Source organism: Vigna unguiculata, chromosome 9, assembly GCF_004118075.2.
Source record: "Vigna unguiculata cultivar IT97K-499-35 chromosome 9, ASM411807v1, whole genome shotgun sequence".
Taxonomy (NCBI): Eukaryota; Viridiplantae; Streptophyta; class Magnoliopsida; order Fabales; family Fabaceae; genus Vigna; species Vigna unguiculata.
Genome location: NC_040287.1, coordinates 31,224,754 through 31,246,544, shown reverse-complemented (window position 1 = coordinate 31,246,544; position 21,791 = coordinate 31,224,754). Strand labels below are relative to the sequence as shown.

At 28.5% G+C, this 21,791-nt stretch overlaps 2 protein-coding genes across 11 annotated transcripts; one reads left to right on the top strand and one right to left on the bottom strand.

Moving 5' to 3' along the window:
* Positions 1 to 599: 599 nt before the first annotated feature.
* LOC114195872 (protein DEFECTIVE IN MERISTEM SILENCING 3-like) lies at positions 600 to 6,073 on the bottom strand. 8 transcript variants are annotated; one of them, XM_028086291.1, is made up of 9 exons: positions 5,893 to 6,070; positions 5,315 to 5,387; positions 4,986 to 5,159; positions 4,694 to 4,808; positions 4,045 to 4,282; positions 3,555 to 3,746; positions 3,140 to 3,460; positions 2,346 to 2,571; positions 600 to 1,068 (listed from the first exon to the last, which is right to left on the bottom strand). In XM_028086291.1, exons 2-9 carry the CDS (start codon positions 5,363 to 5,365, stop codon positions 1,033 to 1,035), a joined length of 1,353 nt encoding a protein of 450 aa, XP_027942092.1. In that variant the 5' UTR covers positions 5,366 to 5,387; positions 5,893 to 6,070; the 3' UTR covers positions 600 to 1,032. The 8 variants fall into 8 exon arrangements, with proteins under 8 accessions (XP_027942092.1, XP_027942097.1, XP_027942098.1 ...); XM_028086296.1 differs by having other exon boundaries at positions 5,275 to 5,387; positions 5,893 to 6,069; XM_028086297.1 differs by having other exon boundaries at positions 5,286 to 5,387; positions 5,893 to 6,069.
* An 11,195-nt stretch (positions 6,074 to 17,268) lies between these two features.
* On the top strand, positions 17,269 to 20,958 carry LOC114196186 (protein IQ-DOMAIN 1-like). Of its 3 annotated transcripts, none has more exons than XM_028086747.1 (4): positions 17,269 to 17,708; positions 18,869 to 19,213; positions 19,523 to 19,894; positions 20,036 to 20,958. In XM_028086747.1, the coding sequence occupies exons 1-4, from the start codon at positions 17,619 to 17,621 to the stop codon at positions 20,657 to 20,659; spliced, it is 1,431 nt and encodes a 476-aa protein (XP_027942548.1). In that variant the 5' UTR covers positions 17,269 to 17,618; the 3' UTR covers positions 20,660 to 20,958. The 3 variants fall into 3 exon arrangements, with proteins under 3 accessions (XP_027942548.1, XP_027942547.1, XP_027942549.1); XM_028086746.1 differs by having other exon boundaries at positions 17,272 to 17,708; positions 20,033 to 20,958; XM_028086748.1 differs by having other exon boundaries at positions 17,273 to 17,708; positions 18,902 to 19,213; positions 20,033 to 20,958.
* The last annotated feature ends 833 nt before the right edge of the window (positions 20,959 to 21,791 follow it).

The window sequence follows — 21,791 nt, the reverse complement described above, 5'->3', positions numbered from 1 at the left end:
GTCGGAGAAGATTTGGTGATGGATCCTTTATATCTTCTCACTGTGTTGCTCTCACACACTTTTCTATATTGTTCTGTCTCTTTTCAGAACCTTTAGTAAACCTTTTACAAAAAGAGTTCAGACCCAAGCCCAGTACTGAAGAAAAATGCAGCTTTTATCTCCTATTTAAAGCATTTGTAGGTAGAAATTTGTGATGGCAAAATAGTGACATTCCTATCACCTATGTATTATCGTTATATTTCATATGCTTATTATATATTGACATTTTATTTATATTTTCCCTTCGATGGCCTGGTTGACCAAACAAGTTTATGTTTCTCTCATTTTCTTCTCTTAATACCAAACTAGATAAAGAAACCCCTCTTTACATTCCCTCCACTCCTTTGGACACTTCATGCAGGATGAACTTTTGGATTGATAGGCCACGCATTCCCATCCATTTTTGTCAAAACATGTTATTCGATCTAAATTTTCCACGAAAGTTATTCCATCCCACTTTAAATGATTCATACATTTTTAAAGAATCAATCGATTACTCGGCGAGGAGAAAGAAAGGGAGATTGAGGAGGTTCTCCACCCTCCAGAAACTGCAGAAAAAGAATGAAAAACGAAGAGCTACAGTTAAATGATTTCTTAAAAACTAAAAGGGTAGATGTATAATGTTCAGAGCCTGTAATCAACAGTCAATAATGGAGTACAATGAGTATAGAAGGAACCAAGAAGAGGTTGTCCTGGCAAGTATTTTTGGTCTTGAAGGGAAACTAGGCATAGCAGTGTCGTGTTGGCTAATCTGAATTTTCTTCGCAAGAACTCGCACAAAAATAAAGCCTTAAACTATCTCCAGCTTCAGAAACCAATCTTCTTGTTTTACTATTCAAAATTTTTATCTTCCAATTTTAGAAACCAGAATGGGAACATTCTCCTTCCAGAGCAAGATTACAAAACGGGTATAGGTACAAGATCAAGAACAAAACAGGTTGCCCGGCACAGCCTCTTTTCTTCGTTGTATGCAGTCAGCCTTAATTCAATCAATCATCTACTTACGAATCTGTCAGAAGCAGTTTGAGCCTGATGGTGCCATTCATTAAAGAAACATTACAACGGTTAGTTATGTCACAGTTCAAGATTAAATTTAAAGTCAGATATGGAAAGCTCCCATCAATTGAGACACTATGTGAACTTGAAATTTAATAAGCTTGCAATTACATAATTTAGCATGTGCATGCATCAGTATCAAGAGACTCTTTTTGTTGAAATTAATAGGAATAGTCAACAACCATTGCTGACTTTGATAGCATCTTAGGGTATAACTTTCCACTAAACAATATCGGAAAGCTAGGAGCTGAAAATTATATAATGCTAAGTGCTTTGTAAAATTATTTCTTAAAGTCACTAATAAATATATAATGACAAATATAAGCATGCTTATATGATATTTTATATAAATTTTAACTATATTTAATGGCTAAAATGTATTTTGGGGTAATTATAATTTTATTTATTGGTTAATTTGAAACTCTTGTAATTTTTTATTTGTAGATAAATTATTTTAATTACAATGCTTAGTTTATTGTTATATATATTACTATTAATCTTATATCTTAAAATTCACAACCAAATTTAAAATAAAACCGATCTTAACATACACTTAAGCAAATGTCATACTTTCAGTATGCTGATTAATGTAACAGTTAAATCATATTGAAGTGTAATGCTAAAGGGCACAAATACACAGGTTAAAACCTCACAAAATTGGCTCATATATATATATATATATATATATATATATATATATATCGTGTTAATGATATCATACGTTCACACCTAATTCATCAAGCATGTGAATCGAGAGGGGGCCAATAGTGATTACCATGATAGGCCTAACAAACTCAACCTAGGATATATTCCAAATGACTCTAATACCATATTAAATAATTTAGTTTAAGCCTAACCTATTCTCACAAAGTCAGTTTAATAAGATGAAATTTGTCAAACTATTATATATATATATATATATATATATATATATATATATATATATATATATATATATATATATATATAATTTGGTTATATTTCTAAGTTGATGTATTACGTCTTGAAAAACACGAATTAGCATGTAAAAGAAGCCTATAGAATACTAAAAAAAGTCAGTTTATTAGAACTTCCGGTAAGCTTTCCAGCTTGGACAACAAACTAGAAGCTGACTAAAAGTTCTTGTAAAAACATAGCCTTAGTAGAAATAACTTAAACCGTTCTAAAACAATCAAAATGACTTGCGTTAGATCAAAACAACATATGAATAAATTCCCTAGAATTACATATCAAACTTCCAGATAGATTACCTGAGTTGCATTTGAGGAACTTTCCGCCAAATACTTAAGATAATCACCCTTCGTTTTGTTGAAATTGAGCCTTGCCTCGTCCAACAACGCCTGCACCCTTTTTACATCCCCCATAATATTTTCTTTCTTCTGTTTGACTTCCATCAACTGTCTGGCAATTTCACCGTGATGGTTATCAAGCTCTTTTGATCTTTCTGGTCGGGGGAATCTTACATCAATATCTTCCCTGCAAATTGCCCAGATTTTTTGACTTGGCGCATTTAACGATTGTATTCTTTTGAAAACAGATTACACCAACCAGCAGTTCAAAATGAAACTTACTTTATTAAGAAAAAAAAAAAAGGTTCTGAATTGAAAAACATAAAGCAGTTCTTTATCAGTGAACACAAAAAAAATGTATCAGCTCAAGAACCTGAAAAACCTTAAATTCACAGACTCAATGACCATACTGTTGAGGTTCCATGTTGTGTGATAACGTATCAAGTCTTCCATAGTTCTTATCATGAGTTTGTATATAAATTACAGAGAAAGATAGAGATAATAGACATTGTTGGACCTTATTATGGATGGCATTATTATTGTATACAGCAGTTAATCCATCTGAACCACCTACACTTTGGAAATTGAAAAGTTTTCTGTGGTATACAATGGCAAGATAGATTATCCTTCTGTCATTATCTTGTGTTTTAGACCTGCCATATAATTCTAAAAAGATATCTATATATATATATATATATATATATATATATATATATATAGAGAGAGAGAGAGAGAGAGATTACACATAATGTTACCTATTGCCCAAGGTAAATACACCACAACTCCTAATTATCCCTCCATCCAAAGAAAGAGCTCCTTCACTTATGCATGGAAGTGCTTGTATCATTTCAGCCCTTGTCTTATATACTTGTAGACGAGAAAAGAGATTATAAAACAAAGTTTCTCTGAGACCATAACCATTGGGAGTTACAAAAAATAGGTTTGAGCTGTCTATATTAATCATATTCACTGCAAAGCCAAGAAACCCAGCTGGGCACTCCCCATTAGGCAATCTTGGGTTTAAAATATCCAGCTTCCGTTGTGCATCATCAACCACATGATTACCAGCATAAGGCCTAGAACATACAAAATGAAAAAATTAAAATAAAAAACTAATTTATCCAAAACAACAAATTAAAGGCATAAACACGAGACTCTAGGAAGTCATACCTCAGAGATTCAAGACATATGACTAGAAATCGACCATCCAAAGCCCTTCCAATAGAGGCACCTAGCCCATGAAGTCCATAATTTTTGTTTATGCAGCCTTCTGTATCATACATTTCAATAGCTTGAACCCCTTCATAAGTTTTACAAACAATTGCCAGCATAGTCTCCACTCCCAAATACTCTGAGAAAAGTCTGCAACCAAATAAGTAAGGTGAAACTACCTGCGTGTTCTCACATATTCATAAATAATAGTGACAACAACATGAGCATTCTCATTACTTGAGGTTGTATCACACAACATCATTTGACTAGGGTGAAAACCAAATCTTCTAAGAAATTAATTAGCAAATGATGTGAAATACATTATTTTTCATCATGTTTAAAGATAACATAAACACTCCAGAGACTAAGAAAAAGAAGCTATTACAAGTTTCATATACGTGCAAACCGTCACACAAGCCAGAAAGAAAATATCTTTTGCCAAATATACCTGCTAAGATTGTCATCCTCAACTTTTCCCAATGTAGCAACAACACCCACAACATCCTTTGTCGATGTTAGATGAGAAGTCTGAGCTCCATGATGAATCTTCAGCTCGCACAAGATACCAGCTGCAGATTTTTCATGTTGCAATATTTGTTTATTTACTTCCTCGTCATTTGTAGAGTGTGGATTGTCCATATTACCAGCTGTGGCCATACTTGAAGACTCTGATTTCCCAATAATAACTAAGAATACAAAAAGAAAAAAACATAAATGATACTTGAAAGTTTATTACATCCTAAACAGAAAATGACTGCTTTTCATATATGCACCTTAATTTTGAGTCAATACAAATTGTAAGATGTAATGCAATACGACTAACATCAACACTGCTCCATTTATAACCAAAAGTGCTGATGTTTAAATAAGCAGATAAACCAGTGATCCACTGACCAGCAACAATATAACTGAACTGAGATTTTACATTTTTATCAATGGAATACCTACTTTGTGATTGCATGCAGCCATATAAAAGCTTACAACACCGGTTCAGTTGATGCACCTTACAGAACAGGATCATAAATATTTTCTCTAAGTATCCTCTTGTCAACCAGCCAAACAGAGAACAAAACCCTTAAAATGAACTACAAATGTACCTTGCAAATGAAGAATGGAGTCGTCATATTTGCTTTTTTCAGAGTTCAAGTGATTTATTTTGTTCTCATGCTCCTTAATTCGTTCCCCTAACTTGCGTAGTTCATCTTCTAGTTTCTGCAAGTATTAAGAGGAATGAGGTAAGTTTGTATAAAGCATTGTCACTCAATTGAAACCCAGAGCATAACAAAAAAATGCACCTGACATAAAGTTGGATAAAACAAGTTGCATACACACCAAGAATTACAATGAAACTATTTTCTTAACATGCAATTAGTAGAAGAAAAGAGTAACCTTTATGTTAATAAAAATAGCATAAGCAACCTGGGTGTTTCGCATGATGGATTGTGCTAGTAGAATTTCTCCATTCTGCATTTCCTTTGCATCGACAGTATCTTCATTCAAATCCACTTGCATCATTGCTGAAGAAGCCCCTTTGATGGATAGTGCATTTGTACGAGCAGAAAGCTACACAAATAAAGGTAAATACAGACGGACAATGCTAACATGCAATAAAAAGCAGCAAATCAAGGACACTCCAATGTATCTAATTTGCAACCAGTAAAGGAAAAACAGACCTAACCTAAATATTACCGCATAAACATGCCCTGAAGGAATCTTACTATTTCTATCTTCTCTGTTGCAAAATCATCACCACCAACAATGTGTCTCATAACTTTCTACCTCAATTTTATCCTTGGACATACAAGCAGGGAGCGATGCATGTAAGAAGCAATAGACTGGGAAAACAATGTAGGGCATCTAACCTAAATTAAATAATTTGAAACACCCATTTTATCTTATTTTCAATTCTATACTTCATGAAGAGCAGGTATGAACAAAGATAACAACTCATGAATACAAAGTTCAGTCAACGTCATATAAGAGCAACATGCAACATGAATGCAAGTGTTAAAAAATGCAGGTTGTGCTTTAGAAATTTAATTTCACCTTTACAGACGAGGAATAATTATAGTTGTAATCATTACCATAAAAACCTAAAATTAAATAAGAAGAGATTGATTGTGACCACAAGACACTGCCAGAACAAAATTGCCCGGTCCATAATCTTCCAAACCCTTCTAAACATTGGGCTTGAGTTTTGAAAACAGAAAACTAGGTTGTGTATTGACAGAAAGAGTAGTTTATTTTACATTAACAGGAAAAGGAAAATTGGTGGAGAATGCATAGATAAACTAACCTTTTTGGAAGCAGTGGGTGTGGGTGGTTGAAACATGACTGAGCGAAAGAAAGTGCAGAATGTGAAGTTTAGAAATGGAAGAGAGAAGGAGAGAAAGAATCTCTCTTTCTTCTTCTGTCTGCTTTTTCAATTGTACTGTTGATTCTTCCCTCACTCATGAACTGAACCACCACTCAGACTGTTTCAAATTTATTCTAAATACTAATTTTCAATTTCAATAATTAACAATTCATTATTATACAAAAATTGTATTTATGCGATTTTTTTTTCAACAGATTAAAATAGGCATCGATCTCAATTATTTATCTAAATATGTCCACATTAACTGATACTAATTCTCAATTTCATTAATTAACAATTCATTATTATACAAAAATTGTATTTATGCGATTTTTTTTTTCTACAGATTAAAATAGGCATAGGTCTCAATTATTTATCTAAATATGTCTACATTAACTAATACTAATTCTCAATTTCATTAATTAACAATTCATTATTATACAAAAATTGTATTTATGCGATTTTTTTTCAACAGATTAAAATAGGCATCGGTCTCAATTATTTATCTAAATATGTCTACATTAACTATATACATACTTAAGGCAATATTAATATTAATATGAAATTTAATATTATTGATTTTTTATTCTTACAAATATGCAAATAACAAACTTTTTTAATGCAATATGAGATAATTTTGTTATTAAGTTAATGGTTTTAAAACTTATTCGCAAAACAGGTTTTTAAACATCAAAAACAAAATAATGTTGGCATAATATAATATATAAAAATGGACTATATATATGAAATGTATATTGACATGGTAAGTTGGAGTTAAAAAACACTTGTATTATGATTAATGTAATTAATAATATATATATATATATATATATATATATATATATATATATATATATATTTAATGATAATAAAAAAATAAATATTCGTTATGTAATAAGAATAAGAATAAAATTGATAAGAAAATATGTAAAAGAATAGTTATATATATATATATATATATATATAAATAAAAATAATAAATTTAAATACATTTTGATTATATAATTCCGTGAATGTGCAGTTTTCGTTCCTATAAAAGTTAGTTTAATCATATATGTAATTCTTTAACTTTTTAAAATTACCCAATCGTATGCATTGGTAATATGTTTTTAATTTTTACCAGAAAATGATGATGTGTTGGAAATGATAACAAAATCAATTACTCTATGTGATAGCAATATTAATAATAACCATAAGCTTTAACATTGTTAAAATGTAAAATAAATTATTTATTTACTAACCACGATGAATGTGTTATGTTATACTAAAATTCCGTAATTTTGAAAACTTAAAAAAATTAAAGATTTCATTAAATATGTAGAGAAATTAAAATTGTACATTAAATACATGTAGAACTAAATATTTATTTAAATCAACTTTATATATAACTAATAATAATAAAAATAATAAAATTATTGCTATTATTATAATTATAAAATTAAATATAAATATTTTTTATATATAATATTATTTTATTTATATATATATTTTTTCTCACTTCTCTTGCTTTTAATCACTAAAATATTTTAATTTATAATCAATAAAAGATATTTAATTTAAACTTAAAGAAATGGTAAAATTAATAAAATAATTATCTTAATTTTAAAATAAATTTTTAAAGCATAAAAATATAATGACAAAAAAGTCTCTCTCCTCCTCTATATATATACAAAATAAAAGTATTTATAAATAACATTTAAAAGAAATTAAAAGATACATAGCAGAAAATAACTTAAGAGAAAAACATTAATGTTTAACTAATGTTTTTTGCGCGTGTTTATGTAACTTTTTTTTATAAATACTCTATAATTATGTTATTTGATTAAAATTTTAAAAACTATTTTGTAAAACATATTTAAAAAATATTAAATGTATATTTGCACAATATATAATATTTGACAACAATATAGTAATTATCTTTTAATTCGTTGCACTTAAATTAATAACTTCAATATCAAATACTATTTTTGAATATTTACATGAAAAAAATTATATAAAAATAATTAAAAAAAAATTAAAAATTTAACGTTTTTTCACTAATCAAAATAATCAGAAAATTATATAAAATTTCAATTTATTCTTAAAGTGTATCCAAAACTTTCATAAAAATATTTATCTTATATCAAATTTTAAATCCAAAACTGTAAATACTTTACTTAGTATATTAATTATGATACTTCTTATATCTCCAAATTTCAAGATAAAAAAAGAAATCTCCCTGAGTTTGTAATTTTTTATTTTGTTGTTAAAACAAAAGAAAAAGTTGTATTGAAATTTTTTATTATTACAAATGAAAACATATTTTAATTTTAATTGCTCTTTTGGATGAAATACAAATATAAATTTTGTCTAAGTTTTCACTATGATTAGAGTGTATTTTTTTTAAAACACATATTTTCATTATATATTGTCAAAATATATATATATATATGTACAGCTAATCAATAGAACATGTTTCTTCACGATGGCGATTGCGCGGCACTTGAATAGTAATATGGGGGTGCCCATAGTAGAATGCTATAAGTTAGTTATCAAGATTCTAAGACAAAAGAGAGAAGAACACTGAAACATAAGAAAATATATGGATTGTTCTTCCTGCACCTCTACAATATCTATAAACCCCAAATTTTTATTAAAATTCTAATAAAAAGATGAAAGGTATCTTGCGCCTCTTCATTTTGAATGCATTTTGTAATTTTGAATTTAATTATAAATCCAGAAGCATATTTCAAATTATATCATTTAAAATATATTTTAAAATATAAATTCAATTTGTATAAGTCAAAATATATTTTAAAATATATAATCTAAAATAAAAGATGAAAATATAAAACTGTATTTATACGAAATACAAAATTATATTTTAAATTGTGTAATTTAAAATACATTTTTATTTTAATTTATGCAATTCAAAATATATTTTTTATTTTATATCAACCTAAGCACGTGTTACTAAATATGTATATGTATGTCTTTTTAAAATATTTAAGCATTATTCAAATTTTAAAATAAATAATTAAATAATAAAATTGAAAAAAAAGTGTATAGATATTATTATAATATTTTATATTTCATGGGATTTTTATTGTAAATTTATTGAAAAAAATTATAAGAGAAAACTTTTTTTTGGCGATTCTTTTTAATAATTTTTATTGACAGTTTCTTTTTAAATAATTATTTCTTACAAAATTTTTAAATTCTTAAGTACTATAAATTTTTTTGCGAAAATTATTTTATAAAAAAAATTTGAACAAAAATTAATAGCAATTTCTTACAATTTTTTATAATAAAATTTGTAAATATTTTTTAAAAAAATTAATACAAAATTGTTTTTACGTAGTGATAGGTATAGATATATAGTTATAGATAAAATAAATATCAGTTATTAAAATAAAAAATATTATAAGTAATATTGTGTATAAAATATTATGAATAATTATTTAAATTTGAAAAAGTAATCAGTTAGAATTATTTTATAATGAGTAATTACGGATGAACTTAAAAAAAATATTACTAAAATAATAAAATTGAAAAATAATTTATTTTATTATGAATAATTATTTAAAATTAAAAAGTAGTAATTAATAGGGTAAAATTAAAAAAACAAAAGATTTATATATATCTCTCTACATATGGTTATTAATTTTGGAATATATAATTTAAAATGTAAAAGGTTGTGTTTTGAATTATAAATTTTGAAATAAAATAAATTATCCGGATGCAAATTAAAATTATGAAAATACATGGCTCATAGCAAATTTATGAAGGTAATACTAACCTAATTAGTTAATTAATATAATGTAATCCAAGGTACATCAAGCTTAAACTCATTGATTAGTAAAGGAGCAGAATGTAAATGTGAAAGGTGCATCTCACCAAACTTAATCATAACTATATCAGATGCATCAAAAAAAGAGGACACATAAATAAGACAACTAGCTTTCCCAATGCAAACCTTTTATCTTGTTCCCTTTCAATGCAAGCAAACAAATGTAACCAATATCTTCCATGCCCTAAGCCTTTTCTGTTACTAAATTTAGTTTCTTTTTTCTTTCTCTCTCTATCAACCAATAAATAAAGGTTAACATCGTCACACCCCAACAAAACAAAAAACAGAGAAAGATACACTTATGAGTTTTTAAGTAGTTTTTGCTATTCCTACAATATAATATTCTTTTTTACCATCACTTAATATGTCTTTTTTTTTTTTTCAAGTCTTACAAATATAATATTTTTTATAACTAGTTTAGATATATTTTTTGTTTTGATCCTAAAAATATATAATTTATGGTAGGCTACTTTAAAATTGTTATATAAGTAGTGTAGTGTAAAAGTAGCTCCTATATTTATGGTATTCTGGCCATGGTTGTTAAGTCCGTGAATTCTCTCTAGCACTGCGATTTGTTTGTTTTCTCTGGCACATATAATTCACACGTAAAAACAAATACAACAAAATTTAATATAAGATAAAATACAAAAGATTTAAAACTAACGTGGACAAATTGACACTTCTAACTTTGAATAATGAAAAATTCAACATTTAATAAATTGTAAAATTTTAATTTCTTTTCTTTTTGAATAAATTTTAAATTTTACAAAAATAAAATTTTTTAAAATAAATGAATTATTCTCTTAAATAATTTCATCTAACCACGTCATCAAGATGTATATGTAAAGATAAAATAACCTATATATGAAGGTGTAGGGATGGCAACGGGGCGGGGCGGGGCGGGGACGGGTTTCGCTATCCCATACTCATCCCCACATAAAAAATTCATCCCCATCCCCATACCCAAACCCAACGGGTATCAAACTTTTTTCCCATCCCCATCCCCACCGGGTAACGGGTATAATCTCGTACCCATACCCGTACTCGTGTTCTAACTACTTCAATATTAATTTTTATAAAAGAAAAAAAATTACGGTAAAAAAAACATAATATTATGAAATATTCAATATTAGGAGGATTTTCTTCGATGCCAAATACCTTAAAATAAATTATAATTGTTTATATTTTATATTAGAATACCAAATAAAATTTCATGTGAACCAAAACATTTATTAAATTTGCAAACTACTAACATTGATGAACTTAGTTGATAAAATTAAAAAATATTTCAAAAAAATATAAAAGAAAAACAAATATTCAAATTAAAATATATTTTAAATGTTTGTTTACTTCAATTTTTTAAATTCTAATGAATCTCTTTTTATACACTAATAAAAGTTATAATATATCACTTGATCAAAATGACACAAAGAACAAATAATAAACATAATAATAAAAGGAAAACAAATATTCAAATTAAAATATATTTTAAATGTTTGTTTACTTCAATTTTTTAAATTATAATAAATCTTTTTTTATACACTAATAAAAGTTATAATACATCACTTGATCAAAATGACACAAAGAACAAATAATAAACATAATAATAAAATTTTGACATAGATTTTGTATCTTTTGAACTTCAATATATGTTAGATAGTGAAAAAAAAAATATTCATAGCAATTACATTAAATTTTTATATTGCAGTAAATAAAAGTTATTTATACAATTAAAGTGAAAAAAATTACAGTATGATTAATAGTGAGTTATAAAATAACAAATAATTAGATAGAATATATCGAAATATTATTCTACATGATGAAAATAAACAATAAATAAAAATATTAAAAAACTAACAAATGTGTGTTTTAGAAATAATTTGAGAGACTATTGAAAGAAATCGCACAAAGGAAATCAAATGTATAATTAAGGTATGATAAAATGAAAAATACCTTAGAGAACTAATTATTAAATTACGTTTGAAGTGGTTAAAATTAAATAGAAATATCATTAGTGACCAAAAAATTTGTTAAATTACAAATAAATTAGTAATTAAATTGGTCACTAAATCAAGTATCGATTCGATCATTGAATCAGTCACTAATTTAGTCATTGATTCAAACAATAAATCAACTACTACCACCAATGACGAAAAATAGTGACTGATATGGATTACTGACTAAATCAATCACCATTTCATGTTTTTCTTGTAGTGAATTATCATATACTATTCCTAAATATCATTATATATATATATATATATATATATATATAATTTTAACCACTTCAAACAGAATTTAAAGTGAAAAAATTACATTATGATTAATAATGAGTTATAAAATAAAAAATAATTAGATAGAATATATCGAAATGTTATTCTACATGATAAAAATAAAAAACAATAAATAAAAATATTAAAAAACTAACAAATGTGTGTTTTAGAAATAATTTAAGAGACTATCGAAAAAAATCACACAAAGGAAATCAAATGTATAACTAAGGTATGATAAGACGAAAAATATCTTAGAGAACTAAGAAAACTTTTCAAATATCAACATATATACTTAATGGTTGAAAAATAACGAAAATTATTTTAATGAAACAAAAGAGTTCTTTAAATTAAACAAAAATTAATAATAATAATAATAATAATAATAATAATAAGTAAAGAATTTTTTATATTACCTTAAATTGAGAGTATAAACATTCTCATGTGAAAGGAAAATTTATAATAAATAAAAATATTAAAAAATAATATAAATATTCAAATGTGAGGCATAATATTTTTTTTTATTAACATACATCATTTTAACATAATTACATAAAGGTTATGATAAGATAAAAAAATATATTGGAGATGAGAATGCGTTTCATGACAAATGAAATAATTAAAAGAAAAAAAAATAGAAAAAAAAAAAATATATATATATATATATATATATATATATATATATATATAGGAGTTACTTGATTAATTGTGAATATTTTAATAATTTAAACGAGAATGGAGATATGACGGGGACGGGTATTATGGCGGGTATATGTACATCCCCATACCCATCCCCATATCCAATTAAAAAAGTCGGGGATTCCCCGTACCCATACCCATACCCAGTCAATACGGGAATTCCCCGTCAAAACGGGGACGGGTTCGGGCAATACCCACGGAGACGGGTTTATTTGCCATCTCTATGAAGGTGAGTTCATAATACCATCAAAATAACACATTAAAAGCTAACCATACTGGTACAACTATTACTAGATTTTGTCTCATATTGAATTAATATTAAATTAACATCATTGCATTGTCCGGTACAATCAAAATTTCTTAATAATTTTCAATACTATAATTTATAATATGGACAACATTACATTAACAGTAAAACTAAAAAGTAATTCAATCTTTGATCTCTTATAATAAACAATAATTACTTTCGAAAAACACAAATAAAAAACCATATCAATCAATCTATGTATGCGTTTTTTATAATAAAAAAATTAAAATTATTTTTGTAACAAATAAATATCACTGTCAATTTCTTCATAAAATCCATAGTAGTTGTTGATGAATCCCACATAAAATATAATACCATATTAATTTTAAATATATAATATAAAACATACTATAGCATATTGATTTTAAATATGTGACAAAGTATGAAAAAGACTTTAAACTATTATCTCCAAGTTAAAAAAAGAGTACAACATAATTCTTTTTTAGATATTTAATAATTTTTTTTTTAAATAGAGAATTGTCTACCTCATGTACACTAGGTAGGTTCGTGCACCATCATGTGTAAAACTTTGTTTCTTCTGTAATTGTAATTCACATTCATTGGTTACTATAATAAGGTGTATTTGACACATTCTATATACCTCATTTTTCTCCTCTCACTTGGCCACAAGAAAGGACTTGTACCTTCATGTCATTACATTTTTACTTACCTTATTTATGTCCACCATCTTTCACATTCATTTGCATTGGAATTTATAGTTGAAGATAATCAAAATAGATTTATAAAAACATGTACAAAATACTTTTGAAAATTATTTATTCATGATATTTCAAGCAAGTTCCTTATAGTACAATGGTAATTTCTCATGAAGCTTTGAAATTGTAGAGCACTAAATACATTACCGAGAAACAAAAAAATGTTTTTTTTTCCTCAGCAGGGTAATTCAAGTTCTCCAAATACATATAATAGTTAAGTATATATAATATTAGTGCAAATTTTAGATTCTATGACCCATTTTAACGATTGTTGGAAGACAAAAGAAAAAACGCGATGACACACTTTTGTAAATAAATGTAACTTTTGATGACGATTAACCTAGAGCAGTCATTAAAAGTTAAAAATCGACAAGCAATATGTTTCTTATTATACGACTATGAAAAACGATTAAATAAAATATAATTATTTACTACTTAACAAAAAAAAATCAATGTTATTAATTAATATATAATCAACGAAGTTAGAAATTTTTATTCACCAAGAGATATATCCGTCTAAAAAATAAAAACCCTCGATACTTAACAATATGAAAAATATATTATTCCGGTATATTCGATAGTCTCACGTCCGTTAGAAATTAAAGTTAAACGTAATTTAAATCTTTATTCATCTCTTCATCCTCTGAAACATCTTTTAAAGATGAAATTAGTAATGAAACTCCACACTCCAAAATAGATAATACTTAAAAAATACGATGTACATTTTTACTTTTTATTCCTTAAAACCTACTTACATCCCATCTAAAGAGTGAATTTTCTAACCCGCCTACAACCCAATCTTAAAGTATGTCACCTTTTGATATCACGTGCATGAATATGATCCAATGTATAAATTCGTTTTTTCTTCAAAGATTCTCAAGAGTAGACCCAGAAAGACACTAATTACTTTTTTGGTTATTATATAGTAAATTATAAGCTTAGGAGAAAGAAATGATAATATTACATATTGGATATTGGTGTCCATTCATTTTCACCTACCACTTCTTGTAATCTGTGTCTCCTTTGTGATTACTGAAATGGGAAAACTAGTTTTGGTTTGCATTTTAATCTGTGTGGTTTGGCAGATTTTTCATTAAATTGCGTGGGACCAATTGTCGAAGATGCAGAAAAAGAATGGACAAGCCAGCGTTCATGACGTGCGAGAAAGGGTTCATGCTCGTGACTAGTGACCTACTTCTCAATCACATGAACAACTACAAAAATAAATATATTAATTCATTCTTATTCACCTAAATATATATATTAGTATAAATGTATGTTACTATTATTGATGATTTCAACTCATGTGAAACTTTTTTTTTTAAATTTTCTACTATTTAATGTTGAATTCTTAATCAAGTTTCGTAGTAGCCAAATTATTGTGATATGATAAAGAAACAAAGTAGGTGCATGGATTATGAAATGCCTTCTCTAGAGAGAGAAATTTATATTCTCAAACAACAACAAAAAAAGTTTGCTGTCCTAATATACTCATATTTATTTTAAGTATAATTAAGGTTTTTCTATTTATATATTGGATATTCAATAAATTTAATCAATTTAGTCTGAGTTCTTTCTTATTTGTCTCAATTCTACAACTCATGTTTGTCAAGTTAAAACATGTGTAAAGTAACTTGAATGTTAATGAAGGATGTGTATTGAGTGTGTTTTTGTTTACTTGTACTAATAAGATACATCCCTATATGTTAAAAAAACATATAGCTTGTCATAATATAAAATAGGTTAAGATACCAAATAAAGATTTAAAAATGTTTTAAAGATCATATAAAATATTGAACACGAACAAAATATAAATAATTATTGTTTTAGAAATTTAAACTGAAATTTTATAATTTAGATATCCAACTTTTGTAAAAAATATTGGCTATTCAAAGTAAAAGTCGCGGTCATTTGAAATTTATTTTTTGTAAAAAAGTATCATCAATTAAAAATTTAGACTAATAAATTTAAATTGATTCATAAATTAATTAAACAAACAAGTAAATGAATATGGCAATGTTTTAATTAGCTTTATACATTGAATTAACTCGTGGTTTTTAGTTTGGAGACTAAATATGAACAAGACTTAACTTGTCTATTAACCTAATCAAATTTAAAGCTAATTTGAACACATTTAAAGTTTGAAATTAAACTCAATAGCACTTTTAAAAATGGGTTTGAGTTATGTTTAGATAATTTTAAGTTGGTTTAATCTCTTACATTTTTTTTAAAATACAATTTTTAATTTTGTATTCATAATAAAGTAGCATTTAATAGATAATATTTTATATTTATCAATGTTTTGAAAATTAAATTAAAGGAATTCATCGAACTAAAAAGTTTAATTGAACTAACAACAAATATAAAGAGATAAAGTAATTGACTCAGATAAATAAGTTGAACATATCATGATAAAGAAGATCCATAAAATTATTGTTTTAAAGTTTATGTGAGTTAAGTTCAGGTTTTTATTGGTATTGTCTCTCGATGATCTCTAGAAAAATTCATTAGTGGTATCAAATCTTGTTTGTCTTGGTGAGTGACTATACATGTACAATATGAATGAGTCGATGTTATAAGGGGAATGTGTCGATGTTAAAGGGATCCACCCTTGTGAAAGAGATTGTTGAAAATTAAAGTGAGTTTAAATCACATATCTTGTATGAATGAAAAAGTTGAGTATCTTGTAAGAAATAAAATCTATTAATACATTGTCTTAAGATTTTGAGTTAAAAATCATGTTTATATTTTACATAGATTAGATTCAAGACTCATTGTCATTCTCAATAAATTTCTTTTAAAAGATTCATCAAAATTTGAAATAATAAAAAATTGAATATAATACGATTTAAACCAATATAAAATTTGTCCAAAAAAATATTATTTAAATTTTTTCTTAAAAAATAACATCAACCTAAAATAATTTTAACATGAATAAAAATAACAATAATAATTTTGATGTTATTGTTAAAACGTTGATTTAAACTTATGAATGTAATTAAACATGAAATATTTTTAATTTGTAATTATTTTCTATTTAAACTTTGTATGTTTAATATGATTTCATATATTAATTTCTAATTATTTATTCATTAATATAGATTCATTTATATATTTGAGACCATTACACTGTAAATAAGTGTTATGAAGAGTTAAGTAAATAGCACGATTCTAAAACAGTGAATTTAATGAATAAATGTGACGTATTGCAAAAATGAATTTTCTGTATTAGTAAGTAAACATTGACCGCAAACCATTTATTTAATAGTTGATTAAGATTCTAATATATAAATTAAGAAAAATATTTACTTTTTTGATCATTTTAATATAATTTTAAAATGAAAATAAAGACAAAATAAAAAAAATAAAAAGATAAAAAAGTTTAATTATTCAGACAGCATTAAATGAAGTAGCTTGTTTGTAAATCGAGGAGGAGAAAGTTGAATTAATAACATTAATTAAGATTATAAATCCCATCTTATTTTTTCTGCTCCTACCTAGATTCTCTTTTCTCTCCCACTTTAGTGAATACGGTTACTAACAATCTGTCTCTTTCACTCACACAATCCCTTCTTTCTTTTTTTTCCTCTCAGCTCTTCTGAATCACAACCACTCCTCTCTCATGAATCTCAAAAAGCCCAAGTATTGTCCAAACACCACTTCATAACATAACACCCCGCGTAACGTGTCGTGTCCTAGGATGTTTTTGGTTGTTCCATTCAAAACTTAGGATGGAAACAAATCACTCTGTGATGTTCCTTCCGGCGTGTCTGAATTTGTAATGCACGTGATGATTATGATGATGCTGCCTCTGGCGGCTTAAGAACCAGATCCTTTCCTCGACCATGGGGAAGAAAGGAGCCAGCTGGTTTTCCTCCGTCAAAAAAGTTTTCAAATCCTCTTCCAATAAGGACTCGCCGCTGCCGGAGAAGAAGGTTACCCGTTCCCTCTCTTTTCTCACAATTATTTTCTATTCGCAGTTTTTATCACATTGTACTTTTCTATTCTTTCTGTTTTCTTCTTTTTCATTCGTCTCTAAACTGGTTTTTCTGAACTACGATTCTCGATTTTCATTGGAGTTCCATAAGTATAATGAAGCACTCGCCATGCCTCTTCCTTTTTTTTTTCAAAAGAATCATTACCATTTTTCACTGTTTGTTTGAAGATTTCCAGAATCAATTACAATGGATTTTTTTTTGAAAGATTATGATATCATGTTTGTTGCCTTTTATCGCGATGGAAGACAGAGGGTGGGAGTTAACCAACTGATTCTATTTTATTTTTCTTTTTCCAACAACATTATTTGAAGACTAGTTTAAGGTATTGATTATCATACGATGAAATTCTAAGAATGTTTCATTCTTCCTAGAGGAGACTTTTTCATCTGATGTTATGTTAAAAACTAATCTGGTTAACTTTGATGAATATGTGTGCATCCGATTACCGTAATAAGATTGTTCTAATTTATTAATCCGTAGTTTTAAAACTATTAGGTCTTAATTAGGTTAATCATTTATAATTATATAAAAACACAGTGGTTAACCTTGGAGGGATTATTTATTGTATCTTAAATAGGTGGAGTTAATTGTGTGTATTAGGTCATTAATAGCGATTGAGCTTCGAAGTTATTGAATAAGTCACGCACGAGTCATGATCATGACCTTTTACTCAATCCCCAACAAACATAGAAGAAAGTAGAAACTGCATAACTGCAGCATAATTAATGCTATCACTGCGTTCTACCTTTCACATTGAAGGCTAATAGCTCCTTCGTATGTATAGTAAGCGGAATTCTTAGTTGTTGCTGTTGTCTTTTGTGCTTCCACATAAAAGGGGTGAGCGACCTGGTCCTTAGGACCATCGACCCTATACAGTGTGTAATTATGCGCATATATGGTCCCCTGTCATGTGAACATGTATCAAATAATTTTACTAGTATTCGTGTCACATACTTATCATATCACCCAACCCATCACATCATCCATCTCCACCCTCATGTGCTTCCCATGTCAGATCTCCATCATGTTAATTGAGTGCACACATTCTGTTTGATGTTTTGTTACTCCCTGATTTTTTCCAAATGATTGCTAATTAGGACACGGTTGATGTTGGGATTTTCCACTTTCAGAAAGACAACAAGAAGGAAGACCAATGGCGGCAGCAGCAGCAGCAGGAGGAGGCGCCAGAGGAGGTGTCCCTGGAGCATTTTCCCGCCGAGAGTTCTCCTGATATTACCTATGAAGGGAGTGCCACGTCAACACCGGTGACTGAAGACAGAACCCATGCTATTGCCTTTGCAGCAGCAACTGCCGCCGCTGCCGAAGCCGCCGTAGCAGCTGCTCAAGCGGCCGCTAGAGTTGTGAGATTGGCCGGTTATGGACGCCAATCCACGGAAGAAAGAGCTGCGATACTCATTCAATCATACTACAGAGGTTACCTAGTATGTCCTCCTTTGTCTTTCTCTTACAAACCGCGTAATTAGTTCTTGTCTACTTTGGGTGAAGTTCATGTTAATTGTTTCATATCAGAGTGTAGCAGGTGACTTAATTGGTTTGGTATGGACCACAGATACGCCACCCACCCCTTATAATTGCATGAATGACACTTGCAGTACAATATGATCGCATTCCTCTACTAAAACATCGAAGTTCTCGCTGATTTATGATTATAAATGATGAACTTATTGAGATATTAATTGAATTCAGTGTAGCAGAAAACTAAAGAAAACACAAAATTATGAATTGTGCAGGCTCGACGTGCTTTGCGGGCTTTGAAGGGATTGGTGAGGCTGCAGGCGCTTGTGAGGGGACACAATGTGAGAAAGCAAGCGCAGATGACAATGCGATGCATGCATGCGTTAGTCCGAGTACAGGCAAGAGTAAGAGCTCGAAGACTCCAGTTGACTCAAGAGAAGTTTCAGAGAAGAGTTGAGGAACAGGTGCAAAGAGGACTAGAGGAACAACAACAACCTAATTCTCTTTTGAGCCCCATCAAAATGTTAGACATGGATACATGGGACAACAGGCGCCAAAGTAGCCAACAGATTAAGGAGGATAATTTGAGGAAACATGAAGCTGCAATGAAGAGGGAGAGGGCTCTGGCTTACGCTTTCAACTGCCAGGTATTCACTTTTGTCCTTCCAAGAGAGCACATAACCCACATGCACCAAAATTATGAAGTAGTTTTGTTCGATCTTTAAGGAACATGTATCTAAGTTTTTCAATAATGTACCATGATGTCTTGATGATTTTGTATGCAGCAGCAGAAGCAAAATCCAAATGATGATGATATTGGAAGCTATGGCAATGAGCGTGAAAGAGCCCAAATGGATTGGAACTGGTTGGAACGCTGGATGTTATCACAATCACAGAACTCAAGGCACTTTGGGTCACGGGAGAGCCTTTATAGAACTCTTGCTACTGCAACTTCCACCACTGATGAAATGTCTGAAGAGAAAACAGTAGAAATTGACATGGCTGCAACTCTGGATTCAGCTCATGCTAACATGGGTCTCATCCACCGAGAATCTTTTGACACAAGCCCCATATCCAATAGGTACCACCAGCGCCACCACAGTGCAGGTGTACCTAGCTACATGGCCCCAACTCAGTCTGCAAAGGCCAAGGCCCGTAATCAAGGCCTGTTTAAGCATAGGGGCTCACCTGGGCCTCACTGGAACTCGTCCACGACGAGAAGTTCTGCTCTTGGGCTGGGCTGTGACTCATCTAGCTCTGGTGGGCCCACTGCAGCTCATGGGTTCCCAAGAAGTCCAACCCCAAAAATTAATGAAATTCGCCTCCAATCTAGACGGATTTCAAGTAGCAGCCCGGATAATGTTCACATTGAGGATTGGGCCCTTCCCCTTGGAACCGGTGGTTGGACTTGACCTTGTTAATTAATTTATTTTTCTAAGATCCTAATAATTAATAGCATGTTTTTCTAAATAATAGCATGCTCTGAACTTTGGTCTTTGACATGCAATGGTGCTTTAATGTGTCGTGTTGTTGTCGTGTCATGAACAATATAATCCCTCATCCTGAAACACCCCAAAACTGGGATTGTAATGTCTAGGAACCCATGTTGTTAAGAAAATGTTTGAATTTTGTTCTACCTAAAGGGAACTAATATATTTGCATGAGTGTTCTGTTTTCACTGAAAAAATGTACGCTATTTATTTGTGTTGAATACTACCATACTGGTTCTTCATAAGTCCATTGGATTAACAATCATTGTCTGAATGAAAACTAAAACGACAGTTGCATATTTCCAGAATAAAAAGCACTTTCACTTTTGTTTCTCTCGCCTTTTATTTCTTTCTTTCTCTTATTTTCAATCATTTGATAAAGAATAATTTTCACACACCCTACACCGCCAGTGCAATTTTTTTCTTATCTAGTTGCATTGGGAATGAAACTTACGTTTCGCCTGCAAAGTTATTAGATAAGGGTGGAAGATTGAATGGATGAAGTATATCACAATAAATTAGAAGTAATTCACCAACATATACATTATGATATTATAAATATTATTTGTTATATATAATATACATAAGTAATTATTATTACAATATACTTTTTATCCCCAGAATTATTATTACAATATAAACAAATTTAAATATTAAAAGAATTAAAAAACATAAAATTTAACTTTTTAAGATGCAATACCCATTTAATTAAAGAGTAATGATAGACAAACACTAACTTTTATTCAACATCTATCCAATCCAATACTAATAAAATAATATTTTATTTTAAAATATAAACTAATTTAGAACGAATGAACTTAAAGAATAAAAAGTTTTTTTTTCAGTGTGAATTTCCTTAATAAAAACCAATTCAATGAATGATGTAGACGTTACAATATTCTAAGTGGTTAGAGTCTTCGCGCATATTATGTTTCGATGTTCCAAGAGATGAAAAAGTCAGAAAAACAAAAATAGAAAAACAACTATTAAAATTAAAACTAATTAAAACATAGGTATAACTACATTTTTAACGTAGTTTTAGATTGTGATTATA